The 21,705-nt window shown below is 39.6% G+C and overlaps 1 protein-coding gene across 5 annotated transcripts in view; it reads left to right on the forward strand.

The window, feature by feature from the left end:
• CNKSR2 (connector enhancer of kinase suppressor of Ras 2) overlaps positions 1-21,705 on the forward strand; it is a 209,303-nt gene that overhangs the window by 18,085 nt on the left and 169,513 nt on the right. For all 5 annotated transcript variants that reach the window (XM_082278612.1, XM_082278613.1, XM_082278615.1 and 2 more), the window contains exon 2: positions 17,977-18,140. In XM_082278612.1, the coding sequence (XP_082134738.1) occupies positions 17,977-18,140 (164 nt within the window). The remainder of the gene's footprint in view (positions 1-17,976; positions 18,141-21,705) is intronic.

The raw sequence follows: 21,705 nt of genomic DNA on the forward strand, positions 1-21,705 counted from the left end.
CTGAGATGCAGGAAAAACAGACACTTTTTCCTATAAATGCTGAATGGTAATGTGTCCTGTGAAACCTGACCATGAAAAATAACCCCTTGTTATGTTTTTCCTGCATGCCAATGGGGTATATTTTTCTGTTGGCATTTAGAGGATGCTGAGTCATGACTGGTTTTGCAGAAGAAAATCATCTCCTTCTCTCTGGAGCTTAACTTCCTTGATACAGTGATAGGAAATACAACCTCTTTGCAGGTCTGGCTAAGGTGCAACCTTGGTGGTAAGAAGTGGGGATAGTGACGTTGGAGAGTAAGATGCAAGCAAAAAAAGGCCAGTTATTAGTAGAACTAAATATACTTTTGTGGGCTTGACAATAGAGAAAACATTTCTTTGCAAAAGGGAAGAAGGATCATATATACTGCACAGCTTGTAGAATCCTAAAAATACATTTATCCTTGGCAAAGCATCTGAAGGTGTCAGAAACCATAAGATGTTACAAGCACCTCGCAAGGAGACATCTGGGACCCTGATTCTTGAGATTTCAGTGCAGCTTTGGGCAGGAGAGCTTCTTCCTGTAGACAGTATGGTAGGATTTGAGATTCTCTGGAGAGATTAAATCTTTGAAATTTGATTATCAGCTGCTAATGTTCAAAACACTTGCAGATTTTGTTTTCTAATGCATTCTATATGTATTCTATTCTAGCATCTATTCTAATGCATTCTATTTTTCCATTCTATAGCATGGAAAATTCTTGAAGACCAAATTCATTAAAAGTTAGAATTATTTTGCCAGTATTAAAGCTAAAATGAAGGAAGAAGTCAATAGGCCTTGTGGTTATATAAAAATGTATCAGAATTAATTTTGGAATGTATTCTAAAAATTAACGCTGTCTAGTAATATGTATTTAATGGGAAACCTTTTAAAAAATATCTCCAAATGGAGACGCTTTTGATATTTTCAAAGTATTTCAAGGTAATGACATAATTTTCTGAAACTGTAAAGGACATACTTAGTCTGATATATATATATTACTTCAGTAATATCAATTCGATTATTAGGACATGATTAGCTCCCCAGCTTTCTGCTAGAATTAAAGCTGCACCACCTAAGAAGATATACAAGCTCACGCTTACGTAAAACGTTAGTGTGATCTGCTTTAGTTTCAGTAGGACTATTCACAGTCTTGAAGTTAAAATCATGGATGGTCTCAGAAATGAGGCCTATATTTGAGAACTGCAGTGTAGCTGTGGTACATACACCTTGAAAAGCTTACTCTGGGGATTTTCTGATTTTGACTTTTTTATTTCTGCAGCTTTAATACTGTATTTGTGCTAGCATGTAGCATTCAATTTGCACTTAGTTGTTCCTTTACTTTAAAGTAGTTACCTTATTGAGGGTGGTATGTTTCTGGGTTGCCAGTAGGTGTGAAAATAATGTAATAATGAATAGTCCTGTAAAACTACTTGTGTACTGGCAGAGTACCTCTGTTTTATCTGGGATGAAAGGTTTACTTTCTGGGAAGCTAAAAAAGCATTTGTTGTTTTTTATGCTTGTACCCTTGTAAACTCTATTTGTTCTCATCCAAGGCATTTTAAAAACATTGCTTTTGTTTAATTGCTTTTAATTGTTTTAAAATGTTTAGGCATTCACAGAGTGTTTTTTTTCCTCAAGATGGAAATAGACTTTGAGACAATTTAGAAAGTACAATTGCTACCGGCTGTCTTAGATATACGTTTAAGCTTGCTAATTTACTTGGTAAAATGATTTCAAAACTGAAAAATTGTAGGATCTAATGATTTAAGTTGGGCTGTGAAAGCCTCTAATCCTCCGTGTCCAAACTAGCGTTCCTCATCCTGTGCACAGAAAGAAGAGGAGAGACATTTTGGGATGGAATCCAATAGCATCAGGCCAAACACTGAAATATTGTTTGCACAGCTGTGCCTAAGCAGTGACCAAACTGTTAAACAACCTAGTGGGGAGAAAATGAATAGAAACTCCTGTTGGCCAGAGGAAAGAGTTTCCTGGACAGTGCTCAGGACGTTATGAAGTCATTGCACATGCTGGGTGAAGGCTTTTACCCATATTTTCCCCTTGTGCTTGGGAATGCTTCATGCTTCGCTTGTTCATAATCATATAATTGGCTTAAAGCATGTGAACAGAGTTCTGTACTGACAAATGACGCACTGTAGTGTACTTACCTTTAACTTCAATTAGGGAACCTTTCCCTGCCAGTAAACTGCTTCACTGATGTGAGAGGAGACAGTGACTGCATATCTGTCTTACTTCCTTGCAAATTGTAGATTATGAAACTGGACTACTGAGCAATAATTTAATCAGTGGCATCAGAAGAGCATTAAGCTCCATTAAATGTTGGGTCACCATCAATGTCAGATGAGTATTAAATTATGGCTTGCAACTTCGTAATACTCATCCAAAAACACAGTGCTTAGGTTCTTGGCAAGCATATAACAGTTTATTATGGAACAGATGCTTCAGAGCTTAACATATGAGTGAAGTGTCAACTTGTGTCAGAGAAGATGGTCCCAGCAGTAATGTGATGCTCAGACTTTGTGAGACATGTCAGTGAATTGCCCCCTACCTGAACAATGTGGGTTAACATTATTTCATTAACAGCATCTCCTGTTGAATGCTTGGAGGTCAAAGCACTGCTCTGCTTGCCAAAGACTGGCTTATATAATTCTGTCTGCAAATGGTGGAGGTGCAGTTCTCCTGACAAGGAGAGAGGGTCCCTACAGGCTGCTTGCAGTTTGAATTTTTATGTAGAACATACACCATTTTCTTTCTGGTTCTAGCGCACCACAGCATTGCCAGCTTGGAATTCAGAAGATGTCTTTGATACTTCTATTGCTAGTCACAGATTTTCCAAGTAACATCAGAGAGGTGAAATTGGTAACTGGCTCCTTCTGGGTGGCTTTGCTAGTGTCAGCAGCAGCTCTCATGCAGCAACTAAATCTTTGAGGCTCTTGTCAGTCTGGTGTACAGCTCCTGCCACTTAAGGAAGTTGTGTGCTGCAGGAGATGCTGACCTTGGAGCTATGCAGGGAGAGAGAAGGATGAAAAATGGATGCTTGGATAAAATGTTTTTCCCATTCCTATTTAGGTGCAAAGATTACAGGGAGGAGATAAAGAGGAGAGGTTGGGCTGGGAGAGTAACAGATGTGCTGAGAATTTTTGCTGGTGATGGTGCTGGGAAAGGAATAAATGGGAGTGATGCTGATATAGGTAGAGCTTACCTGGTCTTTATGCAGCCTCTAGCTTGGTGGTAAGATGGGTTCTCCAAACAAGAATCCTAACAGGATCTCTGTACCTATCTGCTGAAGATGGCGCTTAGGATTCTTGCAAAAATCTTGTGTGTGGTTAAGATTTTCTTTTCTGATGGCAACTGCGAGTGGGCCACAGTCTTATGGGCACAATATAGTGGCAGGATGTTTAAAGGAGTGTTGTATTATTTTATTTATTAAGGATCGCGTCACTGGTGCTCAAGCGTTGCCAACTAATTTCTTGTTCCTGTGCAGAAGCCATAGTACTTGTTTTGTGGCAGTGGGCTGCAGATGAAAATGCTGCAGTTTCAGCTGAAAACAGGACAACTGGCTAGAAGGCAGGGGTGAGTCCTATTAAGTGGCCACAGGAGAGGCTGCCTGAGGTGATGGAGCAGTGCATTACAAAATCTCTCCAGTCAAAAGTCTCCAGAGTCTCCTTCTGCCCATAGTTTTCACCCTAAAATTACGGGGTCGTTTACTTGTTAAAAAGGACTGTCCCAAAAATCTGCATGTTTTTCTTTTCAGAGCTATATTTTTCTTTTCAGAACTATACCAATGATTTGTTGAAAGTTTGATAGTAAGCTATTAATATAAAACTTCAGATATTCTTTCAATTTTGTACTTGTCTATCTATTACCGTTTTGAAACTGGCTGTTAGGCAGAGAACCAGCTCTGAAAGGGAACTTCATCAGAGCAGAATCTCTCATGAGAATTGCACCATATCTATATAAATTGTCATTTCCTCTCTACCAGAGCTTAACTTCATGCATGCTGTATTATAAAGGCCCTGTTATTTCTGAAATAGTTCAGGTTAGGAAAGACATTCTAAAAGAACGAAAAGTTTTAAGGTATTACTGTTTCTTAATGGGGGGATGAAGTAAAACACAATCACTGGGATGCATTTGATGCAGTGCAAGATCAGAATACAGCTGATAGATACATGGTTGGGATTTGGAAATGGTGGTGAAATTTTGTGTCTCATACCTTAGAGAAACACAAACTGTGTGCTTCATACGTGGAAATAAAGGTATCCTCTGTTTTTTAAAAAACCCCCATTCTTAAGTCTTACTCAGAATGTTATTTTTTAGTGAGCCCAAAGGAATTTGTGGTAGGTAACAGGGACAGTCATTTCTTTCAGTCATTAGCAACAAGGAGGAAAGCATGCAAAGTCAGCCAGAACTAGTATCAGAATAGTAATTATTAATTCATTCAGGTTTTACAAGTACTTGAAATTATCCAATTATATCTGTCCAACCTTTTGTATCAGGTATGTTTTAAAGAATAAATATGGAAGAAGGAATATCTCATAGAGTAGAAAAATAAATACATATAACAAGTCCTGTTAAACTCAGCAGAGTGAAAATTAAGGTATTTTCTTTTACCTTTTTTGTTTTTGTCTTTTTTTGATTTTTTTATTTTTGTGTCTTTTGATAAGGTATGGATTAGCTGCTAATGAAATACCCAGGATTTTTATTCTGATCTCTTCTCGCTTTTCAATACAAATAATGCTTAAATGTGTAGGAGATAATGGAGCAAGACCAGGAAGTATACTACAGTTGGCTGTATCCACCTAGCATGGGAAATGCTAAACAGCACTTAAAATAAATCTCCTGCTGATGTCTTGTGGAAATGGGCAGGAATATCCATAATCGGTGCACTTTATCCCATGCTGACTGATACAAGTATTTTGTTCTACCAGCCAGGGTTGTTGTAGAATAAAGGATGAAGATCACAGAAAGAAAGCCCAACCTCAAAATTATGTCAGTGGTAAAATGTCACCTTTTTTTTTTCTTTTCCTTTTATCTGATAAGCTGTGGCGTCAATAAACTAGAGCTGCAGTTGAACCCTAGCTTTGGTTGTTTGCCATGCCTTCCACATGCCTTGGGGCAAGGCTGTTTGTCAGTACAGCTAAGGGAAATGCAGGAGAACATCGCTGTACCTTGTGCTGCCTTCTGGAGGGCTCTGTACAAGTAGAGCTCTCCGTGGTAGAATGTTTCCTGTGATGTTCCTGACCTCTTCCTGCATGAATTGCTTGGGAGGCTGTGTGGCGTGCATCTTGCACCTCCCCACAGACTATTGTTGGTGTTGGCTGCAAGAGTGAAAAGTGTGGGGATTTCAGGTTATTCTTTGGATTTTCCAGCATTAGGCCTCTGAATTGGTGAAGTAAATGCCTGTGTATATATGTGCATTATGAAATGTTAGTAACACTAAATGGCAGCATTTTGCACAAATGTATTTAGTGTGTAATATTAATATTCAATGAAGTACCTAATCTTGTCTTCGGAAAAGAAGTTTAGGGATGGGTTTCATACCATTCATTTAGTGCTATGCAGTTAATAGTTAAAATAAATTGTTATTATTTTTGTGTGCACACACATTACTTTCTATGTGAATGTTCATTTCTCTTTCCTGGGGATATAACATCGACAAGACTTGAAAGAGACTCATATGTTGCTGTAGATTAATTCAGTCTTTGAAGGGTCTAATTCCTAGTTACTGCTTTTTGCTCATATGGATAAATTGTACAAGCAAGTGATTATGCAAAATGAGACTAACTAAAGTTTAGCTTGTCACTGCAACAGATTTTTTTTTTAAATTTATGTATTTACAACTTAGGCAAAACATTATTTTGAAAAGTATATTGCTAAAGAAAATAAAACCCCAACAGATATATTTTGCCATGATCCAGTTGTTTGCACTTCCACTTTACAAGCTTGCAGACCATGTTGTAGATTTTACATGATGGAATGTATTCTTCACTTTTAGTGAGTGAGAGGAAGAGTGGGGAAGAGCAGGCATGTAAAGTTATCCTTGCATGTTCTCTTATGTAAAGCTCTCTGCTTTGGATATTGTTTGAAGCAGATTGCGTTAGCCAAGAAGCTTAAACACAAAATGTTTTTACTTCTTAGCATAGTCTGGATCTGTGCATATCAGAATGTAATAAAGCTGTATTTATAGGACTGTTTGTAAAGTAATTTGAACATATTCTGTCCAATTATGGTTGGTGTCATTAGGGTTCTCTCCTAGTTCTGAAATCCTTCCTTAGAGGAGGCAGATAGAGCCAAGAACGCTGGATAGTTTTGCTGGTTGTAGAAGGAAAATCAAATGTAAGGAGAGGAAGAGTAATTTGAAGCATGGATGAAGTCATTGTATAAGCACTCCCAACCAAGCCTAGCATCTTGGTCCTCCAGAGAGAGGTTCAATGTAAGTGTAGCAAAACTACAGAATTGCTCCCGTTGCAAAATGAATTGCCTTGCTTTTAACCATGCTGTTGGGCTTTATCAAAACCACAGACCCTCAGTGAGGACATCACCAATTAAATCTTGAAGCCTTATTTGAACCATTAGCAGATTTCTCCAGTGGGTGGGAGACAGTGTAAAGCACAGAGGTAAAGCAAAGCTTTAACAACCGTTGTATTATTTTTTCGGGGACACAGTGTTCCAGCTTGTGCCAAAAGGATGCCTTCTGGCATAATAAATTCTTGGCAGCAAAGCTGGTTTTCATCATGAAAAACTCTAATAAAGAGTGTGGAGGGGTTATTTGACAATTTTGCATAATAGCATATATTAGTCCATGTGAGGGAGGAAGAAGAGGAGGGCCCTTCGTGTAACAACAGTGTGTTTAATGTGGCTGCTCCAGAACATGCTGTAAAAATGCAAACATGGGAAGGCATTTGAAAGGACGACCAGTACTTATTTACTTACTTGGCTGGTGTCAGGGGTGTGCTTGGCTTACATAAACATCTTCTGACAGTCTAACATTGTAGGGTTTTTTTTCCCTTTAATATATGATTCATTTATATTTTGCAAAGGTGTGGGATGGTTACTTAGGCATCATACGTGAAGTGATGAATATTAGAAGTATAGTTTTCCCTTTCTTCTTCAAGACACTCCTACACATATTGAAGTATTTGACCAGTGGTTTTAACTTACAGATGTTTCTTTGTCATGTGCAGGGGGATGCACAGCTTTTTCTGCCCACAACTCTAAAACTATCCCAAGTCTCACACTGCGCTGAGTTGTGCGAACTCATTCTAAAGAGCTTCAAGCCTGGGAATTGCATGGGCGTTGCAAGAGGGAAAATGAATGGGAGGGAGTTCACTCAGAGTTTGAAGAAACTTCCCCTCCTGTCCTGCCTGCTGTGTGCTTGCACATGTGATGGCTTTGCACTTTCTGTAGTTTTATGGTGTGAAGCACAGCTGCAAGTAATCATGGGAGACACTGAAAAGCTATGGAAAATTAAGACTTTCATATCGTAAGTCCTGAGGGAGTGTTTTCAGACTTAGCCCCTTCTAAACTGTTGACAAAGCCAATACCACACCTATTTAGACAAAGCCTTCCATCCCTAGGGAATATGGTGGTTGCATTTCAATGCTTACAGTAATATTGGGGAATTTGATAGTTTGTTTTTACGTGGTGCAAAATTGTGTGGGGGCAGGTGCTGCACGTTAGTGCAGTTGTGCTCAGAGATGTGCAGCTGTAACCCAGGGCTGGGACAGATGGAGGGCTGGTTTGCTATTGTCCTTTCCAGCTCTGATGCTGTTATGGTGGTGTGCTTGAGCCTTAGTGGTACTCACTTCATTAATATCATTAGTGCTCAGTGCTTGCTAGAGAGATGTGTTGGAGAAGTGATAAAGCCACATGCTGTTACGAGATGGGCAGTTGTTTCTCCTGTGTAAACCAGTGGTGTAGCCTCTTTGTGTGCTGGTACCAGAATATTGTATGTTTGGGGATAAGCTGCGTTGTAATCTTGTAAAGTTGCCTTGGTCCAGTACAAAGGTAAACCTCCCGAAACTTTGAAGTCAGAAAGACACTGCTGAGAAAAGCTTTTTGTTGTGCTCATTCATATGTTGCTTTGTATTATATGGGGATCTAATTAGTAATAAAGTTACTCCTTATGGTTCGATGCATGGTAGCAAATTTTTAGGAAGCATCACATCCCTACAGTGGTAGTGATACAGACAGCTGTTGTACAAAGAATCATTTTAGAGGAGAAAAATGGTAGCATTTGAAATTTTAACATTTAATGAAACACAAATCAAATAAATGTTCATTAATGGTATTTGGATCCCTAATTTTATAATGGTGGTTGAAAAATGCCTATATGCTAAGGTAGTTGCAATTTATTCTAGTTTACTTGTGATAATTGGAGCAGGAACATGGTACTTTGAGAAAGAAGTTAAACATTGTTTGGACCCAAGGAGATTTCCCTTTCCTGAGGTACTTTGCAAACTACAGTACATGTGAAGAATGAGGGGAATGATTGTGAGAGTATGAAAACTGCAAAGTGAAACAGAGTAGAAGTAAAAGTAGCTGTTGAGGGATTTGCCTTTATTAGCTAGCCTGCGTGAATTTCTTGGGAAAAGAGAAGTTTATCGAGCTTCTTGGGTCAGGGCCATGTCTCCTTGTGTGTTACTTTGTTCAGTCTCTAGCATTATGGGACCCTGAATGAGACTAGACTGGCTGGATTCTTAAAAATCATAAGCCTGGATCATAAAAATATATTATTACACATAAAGTGTCAATGTCACTTTTGCCTCTTGTTTTTTGCAAAGCTTTGGTTGTACATTCCTGTCGTCAAAGCTGTTTCAAAAATCGTAAGGGAATAGACTTAAGTAGGAAAAAAATCAAGGCAATAATGGCATTTCCTCTTTGAAATTTTAGGGGAGTATTTAATTCAGTGTTTATAGTCTTACAATCTTTATAATGCTTGCACAATTTTTTGGAGAACTTCTGGGTTTGGTTCAGATATTTCCAGTTTGTCTCAAGATGCCTCTCCTATTGGGCTGAACTTCTAACCCTGAATTTAAAAATCTGTCATTTTATACGTTTTACTATGAAAGTGAATGCAGACTTTCTCATCCCATCCCCACTGGGGCTGTCCTAGGCCCCTAAAGCTGGGTGTTGTGTTTATCAGGAGTAAGTGAATGTGTTACTTTAATTTTGCTCCACTTGAGGGATTCCTGATATTTAATGATGATGTGGATTGTTTGGCTCCTCTCCCTTCCACTGTCAAAGAGATTTCTGCTGCCATTATCAGCTGCACAAACTTTTCAGCACACTTCAGCATTTCTCATGTGCAGAGGCCACAGCTGTAGTTGAACAATGTGTTCGTTGTAATCCAATAATAAAAGTCCTAAATATAACAATAATTATAACCCCTTACATCGAGAACAATATTGATAATCAGGGATACTAATCCTTGAATTTCATAGAAATAAAGCTCGACACTGGTTGTTGCAGAGCACTGCATAACACTGTTATCCATGTTTTAAGATTTTAAATACTTTGCAAAACTAGTATGTGCTTGTGTAAAGATTTGGCTTTGCTATACAGATGGGCATAATGGAAGCAAAAAGTACACAGAGAAATACAAATGATTACATTTATCAACAGCTAAACAGAACACTGGATATTATTCTTGTAATTAACATGTCTATCTTGTCATAATAAGCTCTGATTATAAGTAGTCTAACTTATTTTATTAAAATAAGCCCTATTAAACACAGCACCCAGTTTGTTCTTGTGTATTTTTAAGTCATGCTTGTAATTAGTCTACATGTATGTTTTTGGTTTCTCTGTCTCCTTCTTTAATTTTCTTTTTTCAATAAAACACTTTTAATACTTGGTCAGTGTGAAATTCTTTGTAAAGTAGAGCTCTTGATGAGCCACGTATGATCCACAGAGTCTTGACGTTTCTGCAGTTTTCTGATGAACAGAATTGCCATGTATTGCCAGCATGGCCATACAATTAATATATCCAGGTCTCATAAAAGTTTGCAATCTCAAAAAGAGAGTGTATCTGTAGGTACAGAAATAGCAAATTCTTCAGAGTTGGATTCCTTGAGCAGGATTTAATTGCAGGATTCATAGTGACTTGAGACAGTATGTCTTTGATCTCAGACTTCTGTTTTGATCCATTGCTATCACAAATACCACTCTTTGACTCCCAGGTTCTTGCCTAGTGCTCTGCCATCTCCTTGTTTGCTTGTGGCTTTTCCTTTGACCAATCACAGGTCCTTCTCCTGGGAAGGACCTTAAAAAGAATAAGTCGGGGTCTAAAATATACTTCTATTTCAATTCCTTATTTTGTGTATCTCTTCATGAGCCTGGTGCTTCCTTATTTACCTCACGGCTGTACGCAGGACCTCTGATCTCATTGCCAGGGTCTTGATATTTGTAGGACCTTTGAGAGAGGCTGAATTTGGATTATGTTGCTGCTTCTCATGTTCACATCTTCTCTCTTTTGAGTTTTTCATTTTACAAACTTAACACTTCTGGATGTAGTAGTATAAACCCGGTGGATATAAAGTGGGTTTTTTAATTGTGTTTCTCTTTTATTATCTAAAATAATAGTTTTTAGTTAGCGGTAGCTTTCAGCTAATGTTTTGACTGAACATTTGAAGGTTCCTAGTAAAAAATACATCTAAACTAAACTGCACATAGAAAACATGTAATCTTCTACTATATTCTATGAATATGCATGTTATGCTTGAAGGAATAATTATTTGGATATTCTTGGTAATTTTTAATGTTTTTCTTTAATGCTTTTGGAATTTTCTTTTACTCTGCTATAGTCAGAGAGAGGGGGAGAAGGGAGTGAGAGACAGAATAATTCTATAGAGTAAAGGACAGATATGTTTTGCAGTTAGAGGGCTCTCACTTGAAATTAAGGTAAGCAGTGCACAAAGTGATTGTCCAGCTCTTTTGCAAATACTGCTGTAATCCAGACATTCTTTTTTTCATTAATCCAATACCTATTCCTTAATCTGCCTGCAATTAATGTGTTGGGGTTTTTTTTCCAGTTTCAAATATGTCATAATGTTTTTTCAGTCTGTACTGAAAGCTGCTTCTGGTGGTTCATTGAACATTCTTCCTACTGTGCTCCTCTGGGATGGGGCATTACTTTTTTGCAGCCATCCTGTTCACAGTAGGCATTTGCCATCCACTGCACTTAAAACGTTCTGTTCTTTGCACTGTCTTCTGGCACTAATAACTGTGACATCTGTTTGTCACATATGAAGCCCAGGAGGTGCTGAAGTCCCTGAAGCAGTGAGCATCCCTTACGTGAGCATCACTTCCGTGGGCAGAAGAAAATTGTCTTTGCCTCTCAGGTGGGGAAGCAGCTGGCTTGGCTCACCCCTGGTTTCTATGGTGACATTAAGATTGAGGGACATGGAGAGTTTCCAAATGCCCATCTCCCATGTGCAGATTGTGGGGGAAACTGGCCTTTCCCAGTCTTGCCTCTCATGCTGTGGTTCTGAGGAGAAAACGTGAGTGGGGATAATTGCCTGCTGTGACCTGCCAGCAGTGTCTGTGCCCAGGAGCAGCTCTCTGGTGGAGGTGGAAGAGAGGGGGTAGTTTTCTGCTTGGTTGCCTTGCTCTTTGCCATAACTAAAGCTTCTATTTTTGTACAATTAAAATGAATAGACTAGTAGCCTATCAGCTCTGGATTAGTAAAGCCCAGGTGCAAATGCATATATCATAGCAAAATGTTTTAACTTACCAGGAACTCAGCTGAATATTCAAGTTTGAAACATATGTAGACTGATGAACAGTTTCAAAGGTGGTCAGTCCTTAAGAATAGTTGGCTTAAATTTAATGCATATTTAATGGTGAGCAGGGATAAAACAGCTGTAACTTTTGAGAGGTCATTTCCATCATGCTAGTTTAGGTAAAAATTTTGCAAATAGTATTTTGCAATATGAAAAGGCATTGGATAGTGCTGCATATATGCACACACAGTTTATATTAAATTCTAGCTTACTTTTCTTTTTCATGGCTTGGTAAATTCTGTGCTATAGTCCATTGCTTGAATTTGTATTTGTTAAGGTATAAAATCTGATGGAGTTCAGGTACTCTTTCTGTTCAGATTTAAAGATAAATTTGCTTGCCTTATATTTAAAGGAAAAACAAAAGCCTGTCATTTTGGTTTTTTTTTGTTGTTGTTGTTTTGTTTTGGGTTTTTTTTTAGTTAAGCTGTGTGCCTTTCCCTCCCATGCAAAACTATTCCGTGTATTGTTTGTATGTTACTGCTTTTCAGTAAGTGCTGTGTTTACAGAACAAGGACTTGCTCAGGGAAGTTGTCAGTTTGCATCCTCACTCTGATATACCAGGGGAGTAGAAATATATACTTCATTGTCAAAGTTTCAGGTATGATAGTTAAACCTGTAATGTTCATCATATTTTCCTTAACCCTAACTGAAAAGGTGGCTGATAAGGACAGAAAGTCTGTTATTTCCACTGTTGTTTTCCAACCTTGAAGAAAAATTCTTTTACTGCTGATTTGGGGAAGAATATTCTATCTAGTTGCCTCTGTTTTTAGAACTGTATCTTTAGAACTGTGTCTGAGCAGCTGATTTTTAATTCAGATCTAGCCATTGAAAAAGCCTACTTAATATTTTTTAGTCTCTTAGAGGTGGGAGAAGAGACTGAACTGCTTGCAGAGGAGGAGCAGACTGAGATCAGAACCTCCAAATATATTTAATGGGGAGGCTCATTTGAGTTTGAATTACCACAGATGTGCATAACGTGTTGTGGCACTGTATTACAGGGCAGTTTGTTAGTTAGCTTGTTTCAAAAGATGACCTGTTACACACATCAAAATAAGACAATACTTCAGAATGATCATGAAGTTATTAGTTAGGAGACTGTGAGCATGGAAGATTTCTCTGGAGGGTCCTGCTTATTCCAGAAAATCTTGTGAATAAAAAAATGAAATTAAACATTTCTTGATCAGTTTCTGTGATGCTCTTGTAATAAAAGGAATTTTGTAGAAATCTGTCTGATTTGCATCTGTGAACCATTAAAAATTGTTAATGATTTGATGAACTCTGAGTAGGCCCATGCAAGGTAGAACTCAATGACAGAGTAGGGGAAAAAAACCCAGCTCCGGTATGTTCTACTTGCAAGAGAAACTTTCCCAGAGAAGTTTAGGGGTTTTTTTAATGCTTAAAGCATTAAAACATGCACAGTTTGTTTTGGAGGAGCTTTTTTACTTTTTTGCTGGTTTTATGTGTTTAATCCCACAGGTGAGGTGGAGCTTGCTTTAGACTTAACAGAGTTGTTCCTTTTCTGTCAATGCACAGAATGGTCCTTTTGTGTACATAACATCTCAGGTATACACACCAGCTAACAAAGATGGGAAGTGTATTAACATCTTAAATGCTCTTGTAGGCGAGAATCAAACGAGCCAGGTAATGAGTGTATAGTAGGAATCTGGACAGCATTGCCAGACTCCATGGTTGATAGCATGTGGGGCAGGGGAGTCCTTCTTGACTAGTTAGCATCATTGGAGGTCTGTGTTTTTTCTGGAACTCAAGACCAGCAATCTTTCAAGGGGAAAAAAAAAAGGTTGTAGTATATAGTTTCCTTTAAAAAGTAGGTTTAAAAGGAAGAGGACTATCATCATACAGTTTAAGAGGACTAGTGTCATACTTAGCCTCTCTTACTACTAGAGCACCTGTGCCTTTACATGTACGCAAAAAATCTTGCAGTTACTTTGGGTATGGAGCAGAGTAGTTGAATATAAGACTATTACTTGTGTACTGACATCACAGAACCTGATTTGGATATACTCTGGGGCCTTAAGCATCCAGAACATAATCATGAACCTGGCTTTTGGACTGAGGCCAATTCTTAAAGCACCCAGGAGTGCTGGATACATGAGAACCTTAATCTCACCCATGGCCAGGAACAGGGAGTAGTGCATCAAGCCGAGTTATTTGCTGGAATTCCCGTGGTATGTGGGTTGGGTGACATCCTCTCATATGACGGCATCTGGGGGAAGAAGCAGAGCAGACCTTGACAGCTAGAAAAATTGCTAACTATGTTGAGGTTGGGTGGATGTTGGACTTGCAAGAAATTAGGAAAAGACAGTGCTCTTAAGAAGTTATTTTCGTTTAGCTTCCTCTCCAGGCACCTGATGTTTTTTGGTACATCTTGTCCTGTCCCAAGTTAATGGCATCATCAGTTGGGAACCCTTGTTCCCTGAAGCTCCCCTCCTGATGATTTGAAGGCAGCAGCAGCTGTCTGGCTGTGTTGTGGCTCTGGGGATAAAAGGTGTGGGAGAGGAATGCTGGCCTGTTTTGTTGGCCTTATTATTATCATCATCATCATCATTATCATCATCATCATCATCATCATCATCTGTGCGCAGTTTTGTTTCCAAAAAGAAGAGCTCTTATTTAATTTAGAAATAAAATGACAGAAATAAATTACTTTAAAAGGATGTTTAGGGAATAAGGAGAAGTATTTGTGGCAAGCTATTGTGAAGATGTCATCCAGTATATGGTCAAATTATTTTGTTTTTTCCTGGCTGTAGTTTTTATGAAATCAGTGAGTCAAACAATTGTCAGTAATATTCTTGTTGTCTTAAACTTTTTTCTTACCCTGTAGGAACTAAATTCATCCATCTAGATTACATCTGAATGACAAAAATACTTAGGTAGCAGGAGGAGGAAGAGTAATGCCTTTATGTAGAATTATCTGTCAGTAACTGTTTGTTAAGTGCATCTGTCATGTCTTATTCTGGTTTTGTGTTGATAGTGCCTTAACTGGTGATTCATTTTTTGATACCTGATGATGTTGATTATTTTAATGTTACTCTCATTCAGCAGTCTATGTAACCAATGTGGGTCTTAAGTTTAGGCAAAGCACAAGTACACTGAGCCCCTCACCCAGATCATCAATAAAGATTTTAAAAAGGCCTCAACACTGAGCCGTGGGGAACATCACTTGTGACCAGCCACCAGCTGGATGAACTCCATTTACCACCGCTCCCAGAGCCCAGTTATCCAGCCAGTTTTATACCCAGCCAAGAGTACACCCATCCAAGCCATGAACAGCCAGTTTACCCAGGAAAATGCTGTTGGGAAGCAGTGTCAGAGGCTCTGCTGAAGTCTATGTAGACAATACCACAGCTTTTCCCTCATTAACTAAGGGGGTCACCCTGTCACAGAAGGATTGGTAAAGCAGAACCTGCCTTTTCTAAATTCATGTGGTCTGGGCCTGATCCCCTAGTTGTCCTGTATCTGCCATGTGATTGCACTCAAGAAGAGCTGCTTAATGAACTTTCCTGGCATCGAGTTCAGACTCACAGGTCTGTGGTTACCCAGATCCTCTTTGCAGCACTTCTTGGAGATGGACATCACATTTGCTGACCTCCAGTCAGCTGGGATCTCTCCAGCTAGCCAGGGCTGCCGGTATATGATGGAAAGTGGCTCAGTGAGCACTTCCACCATCTCCCTCAGTACCCTTGGATGGATCCCATCCAGCCCCACAGACTCGTGTGTGTCTAGGTAGTGTAATAGGTCACTGACCATTTCCCCTTGGATTATGGACACTTCATCTTCTCCCCATCCCTGTCTTCTAGCTCAGGGGGCTGGGTCCCTGGAGAACAACTGGTCTTGTTACTCAAGGCTGAGGCAAAGAAGTCATGAAGTACTTCAGTCATTTCTTCACCCTTTGCCACTGTGTTTCCCTCCACATCCAGTAAGGGCTGAAGATTCCCTATGGCTCTCCGTTGGTTGCTAATATATTTATAGAAACACTTTCTTTTCTCTTTTATGGCACTGGCCAAATTAATTTTTAGTTGGGCTTTGGCCTTTCTGATTTTCTCCCTGCATAACCTCATGACATCCCTGTAGTCCTCCTGAGTTTCCTGCCCCTTCTGCAAAAGGTCGTAAACTCTCTTTTTTCCTGAGTTCCAGTGAATGCTCTCTGTTCAGCCAGGCTGGTCTTCTTCCCCAACAGCTCAATTTTCACCCTATCACAGAATCACAAAATATTCTGACTTGGAAGGGACCCACAAAGATCATCAAGTCCAACTTTGAAGAGAATGGTCTGTACAGGGATCAACCCCCCAGCTTTGGTGTATATTAGCACCATGCTCTTACCAGCTGAGCTGATCTGAGCAGCTGCTCAGAAGGGAGAGGGCCTGTCCTGCCCTTTTAAGATTTCTTTCCTGAAGAATGGCTTGAGCAACTATCTGATTAGAAAGAGCAATGAAATGAAGGCATAGCTTCAAGTGCTTGATTAACCTAGACCTTTAAGTGGCTTTGTTTTGGAGGCAGAAAAACAGGCAACAGGCTCTGGAAGGACATGGTTGAAGTCTGCTGGAACTGGGGACTTTCTCCTGTGTCTTGAGGCTGGAGTGCTTCTTTTACAGCATGTTTGTGTATGGTTTAGTTTCAGTGTGTGAGTTCTAGAGGTTAAAGCCCTATGAATATTGTGTTGGTGTAGCAGGGACAGAGTGTGGGTGACTCTTGCCCAAGGGCTGAGCCAGGAACGACAGGCTGGCCTGGTACTGGGGCATCCCTGCCTGCAGCATGTTCCTCATGTGAGTCTCTTTTGAAGTGTGGCTACACCCTAAAAGGCACGGATGAGAACCAAAAATGCAACAAAACCAGTTTCAGAGAAGCTTTATGTTGTATACCTGGGCTCTTACAGGATAACTGGGGCTGAGCAGTCAGATCAGTCTTCTATCTTCCACTTATCTTCAGATTTTTCAGACATTTCGATTAGCAAGTAAGAATGTTCTTGCTTCCTTCCAGTCTAATGAGCAGATGTCTTTTCACTATTAGGGGTTTTTGAAGACATTTGTCAGAAAGGTTATATCTCTCAGGAATCAGCAAAATTAATGCATTCAGAGTTTTGTCAGTTCCCGTTGCTTGGTAGAAGTCATGTTGATCCATTGGAAAGTATTCAGACAGAAATGTTAAATGGACCACCAACTACCCGAGTCTTACTTATCCCTTTGGTACATGAGTGTACATGCTGCAGAGCTTCCCTGTACTGTCTGGCTCTCTTGGGCAAAGATTGATGGGCAAGACATGTGTGATGGATTCTCTCACGTTCTGCAGTGCTCTTTGCTCCAGGTGAAAACATGTGGTCAGCTGCATGTCGTTGACTCATAATCGAACTGAAAAGGTAGAATATGGATGCCCCCCAAAGCAGGACCTCTACAACCCTGCATTCAGCTGTGTCCTGAGCAAATGTGCTGCATGACCTTCTAGGATATTATTTGGTACAATGGGCCTGTGTCTGCTTCCTGATCACTTTGTTCTGAGAAGTGCACCCAGGTCTTGAGTGGCTTTTCATGCTTGTTTGCATACTGTGACTCCTTACAGGTTCTCTTTGCGGTATGTTGAGCTGGATCTGCTGCTGCACTTGGGCCCCTGTTTTTGCATTTGCACTGTTACTGCCTTTCCTATTCTTTAGTGCTCTTTGTAGCTTGTTTTAGAGGCTGGCATGATCTGTGAACTTCCAGTTGACTCAGCAATATGCGAGTGACCTTGGAGTAGGAGAGACACTGTGGTGTGGTACCACTTTCTGTTTGACTGCATGTTCCATTGTTCTCCTCTCTCCCCTCACCCCTCTCCCCTCTCCTTCCAGATGTGATGGAGGCATCCCTAACATACCTGTTATTAGGGGCTGCCAGATTGACATTCATAGCACAGTAAACTACAAGAATTCAGGGCTTTGTTCGGGGTTCAGGAGCTGGTATCATCCACAAGTGAAAAAAACATGGCTGCCATAGCTCTCCAAATCTTAAGGTTTCTGGGTAACATAAGGTTTTTTTAATGTTAATATACTTCTCTTAAAGATAGGACAAGAATCCTCTGCTGGCTTAATTTTTGGCCAGTTTCAGTTCCTGTGGCAGTACAATGTTGCTAACTTTTTTCTTCCCTTCTTCTGTCCTTTCGTTTCAGGTCTTGATGATTGCCTGCAGCAATATATAAAGAACTTTGAGAGAGAGAAGATTAGTGGTGACCAGCTACTGCGAATTACTCACCAGGAACTGGAAGATCTTGGGGTCACACGGATTGGCCATCAGGAGCTTATCTTGGAAGCAGTAGACTTGCTCTGTGCACTGGTAAGCTTCTTGGGGCAAAAGTGGGGAGGGGTGACTAGTGTTTGCATATTCACACTTTCTGTGCTCAAATTGCTAGTCCTAAAGGCTATCTAAGCAGCTCAAGAAACTCCTGATTTATAATGTATGAACAGTTTAGCATTTTAAACCAGGGGCAAGATAAAGGGAAAAGTCTATTGATAGAATGATGCTTGTTAAATAAACTGGTATCAGAGATCTAGGGCTTGCATATCTGTCTTTATAGAATAAAAGTTTGTCTGAAATCACAATGAAGCTAGACTGGGTTTGGTATGGAAAGTAAAATAGTTATATATGTGAGTGGAGTAATGGAGTATTGGTTGCCCTTTACGAACAAAATGTTCTGATGTTGACCATGGCATTCTTCACTGATCCTTTCATGCAAATTATGTTTTAGATGATTTCTTGAGCCTGATGAAACATAGCTGCTCGTATTCCACAGTAGAAAGGATTAAATACTGAAATCATGATCTTATATGTAAATAATATATAAATTTTTGATGGAGCATACGTAAGGATTTTGATAATGGTCTTTTCAGTCAGGTCATGTCGTGCATAACTAGGATTATCTGCTCAGTGAGGGGTGTGGTGCTGACTTCACCCTGCTTAGGAACTTTTAGTGTGTCTGTAACGATTAGTGATAGATTGGGCACACTGCATTCTCCACTCTAGAAAGGATTGTGAATAGCTCTGTTAAGATGTACTTAACTGCCTAAGGTGGTGTTTTGTGGGTTTTTAGTACATACTATTTTTCAAGCCTCAGAAGGAGCTTTTAAGAAAGCTGAATCCTGGGAGAGGCAATCAAAGATGGCAAGCTGAAAGGCTCTTCAGAAGGGCTTGTCGGTTCTCTATATGCAGCAGCTTTTCTGAATACCCTCTTGTCGCATTTTTGGGGTGATGTGAAGTGTAATGAAAATGAGAGAGTGAAAAAAATAAAACATACCCCCAAAAAAAGTTAAAAAAGGGAGAAGGGCTTTTTCATACAGGAAAACATTTGATTTTAAACACAGATTATCTTCTGTAGAATACTGTTTCTGATAACATTGTGATGTGACTCAGTGCAATAAGTTAACTCATGAATTATTTTTTTAAGTAAGGAAGTTGCAGACTTAAAAAAATGCTACTGATATAGAAAGGAACATAAAGAGAGTTATTCACAAAGTACTTTTTTTATCAGACAGTGCAAAAGAAAACAAGAAAGTAAATACTTCAGTTAACTGGGAAAGATAAAGTTTAAGTTAGGGTGAACACCAAATGACCATTTTTCCCAATCACACAGAGAAACAGATTGTGGCTCTTTGAAAAATAAAGTACTTTTACAGAAAAAAAACCCCTTGTTTATTAGCTGAAATTTCTTTTTTCCTTGGTATGTAATTACAGATATTATCTTCAGACAAACACAACTTGTCATTGTAGCTTCTTTATCTTAGGCAAAAGTATATGGAACTAAGTTAAATATAAAATAAGGAATTTGTAGCAAAGGCTAACACTGCATCTTGAATGCATGCAGCAAATCTCTCCCTTCCTGGTCTTTGCTGCCCATACAGTGTTGTGTGCTTTTCTGAATTTGTCTTAAAGAAGATTGCTAAAACACATAGCTAAAACACAATAGCATGAGTTCAGATTGCAGCTTCTAATTTAAGATGAGGTTTTTGCAGTCTCACAATTGGCTCCTGATGGCTCCTCGGGGATATGAAATGTTATTGTTGTATTGATTTTAGTGGACTTAATTTGAATTTATTGTTCACCAATCAGATAAACCTCTTAGAAAATTTAATTCAGAGGCAATCCTTTTGGCTGTATTGGTCCTATACTTACAGGCTTTTCTTTTTTTATTGCATCAGTGAATGTCTATCCTGGGTAGGGCTTGCCTTTTCTTCTGATTTGACTCTAATATTAGCTGTATTGTTTAGGAGAGCATTAGGCCTATGACTCTCCAATGTAGGATAACTGCTAATTCAGATAGTCACTATGCAAGGTTTTCTTTTTTTAATGATCTGATTTTTTTTTTCTGTTTCACTGGAGTTTGACAGAAGTTCCATGATAGAACTTAGCATGAGTTACAAAATATATGATCCAAATGAGTTAACATCTGTTTGGATACTGGAGATGATGGGTAGCAAGATGAGCTATGAATAGTAAAGTTAATTATGCCTTGCAAGCTTAACCCCTGATTGATTTAAAAGTAATTATTAAAAAACCAAAAGGATTGTTGCTTCTGCTTCTCCCCCCTTTCTCTCTGAGTTAGCAAGTGACCACCTAAACAGTTTTTGGCATTGAGGAGAAATGAGGGGACAGAGCCCTTTCCACTGTTCTTCTCTGTTCCTGCTCTACAGAGGAGAGTTTTCCAACACAAAGTTGCTGTCACTTAGGAAAGCTTCTGCAATATTGATTGCTGATGTGCTTTATTCCTGCCCCTTTCCCCCCCTCTCCCCCTGTATTTTTTGGGGGTAAACTTCTCCTTGCAGTTTCTGCCCTGGCAGCTGTTGATATGGCAAATGGCAAACCAGCTGCTTGTGTTGCATGCCTATAGTTCATGGGGCTACGTTTTCGTACTGAGCGAAAGTGGAGAGCCTGAGCAAGGATATCTGGTGGGTGTGAAGAGAGCAAGGCACCCCAAGTGGGGGCTCTTTGAACTGTGCTAAACACCCAAACTGCTGCAGTAATAGCTGGAAGCCAGTTATGATTGGTAACACTGTTTAAAGGATGTTCTTCATGGGTTTTTGACAGAAGGTGGGTGGGTGGCTGGCTATGGTCTCTCACATTATTCGCCTCCTGTCATAAGCGCTTGCAACAAATGGATCCTCCAGTGTTCGTGAGCTGATCAGAGGACGAATGGTGGCCTGTGCTATCCATCTTCAGTACAGTCTCTCTTGGCTGCCAGCCTGCCATCCTCTTGACAGCAGAGCAAGCATTCCGGTGGGAGATTCACAGGTTTTCTTTTCCTGTGGTAGTTCAGAGAAGGAGGAACAAAATTTTTGCGCAGCTGCTATTGCTGTTACAGGTCACAGTTGCTGATAGTGGTGGGGGTGTACATCCTGCTTACCATCATTGGAGCTGAATGTGCTCTGGGAGAGGGCAGGCAACCTGACTTACATGGTTTGTCTCTTCCCTCTCTCCTTCAGACTGTGAAGGTGGGAGCATGTTCAATAGATTATCATGCCTCGGTGCAGCTTTGTGTTTTATAAAATCCATATGTCAGAAAGGGCAAGATAAATGAAATGTTTCTGTGCTTAAAAGAAAGGAGTGGTGAGGTCTGTGGTGGTGTTTTGTTGCTGCTAAGAGTTTGTTGCATGTTTTTCAAGGTCAGAAACCTTGATGAAAAAACCATGATGGATATATGCTGGCAGACTTACTTTATTTCCAGCAAGACAAGTCTCTTGTTCTTCTCTTTCTGTTTAAATTGGGACATGCAATCACACTGGTGGTGTCAACAGGTAGATTTTTGCTTGATGTGGAAGGGCATTTTTATTCACACTAACAAAATCACCCGAAGTAATTGACATCTCAAAACTGGTTGAAAATGGTAAACTAAGGAACAACATGTCCA

Source organism: Coloeus monedula, assembly GCF_965178545.1.
Source record: "Coloeus monedula genome assembly, chromosome: 3".
Lineage (NCBI taxonomy): Eukaryota > Metazoa > Chordata > Aves > Passeriformes > Corvidae > Coloeus > Coloeus monedula.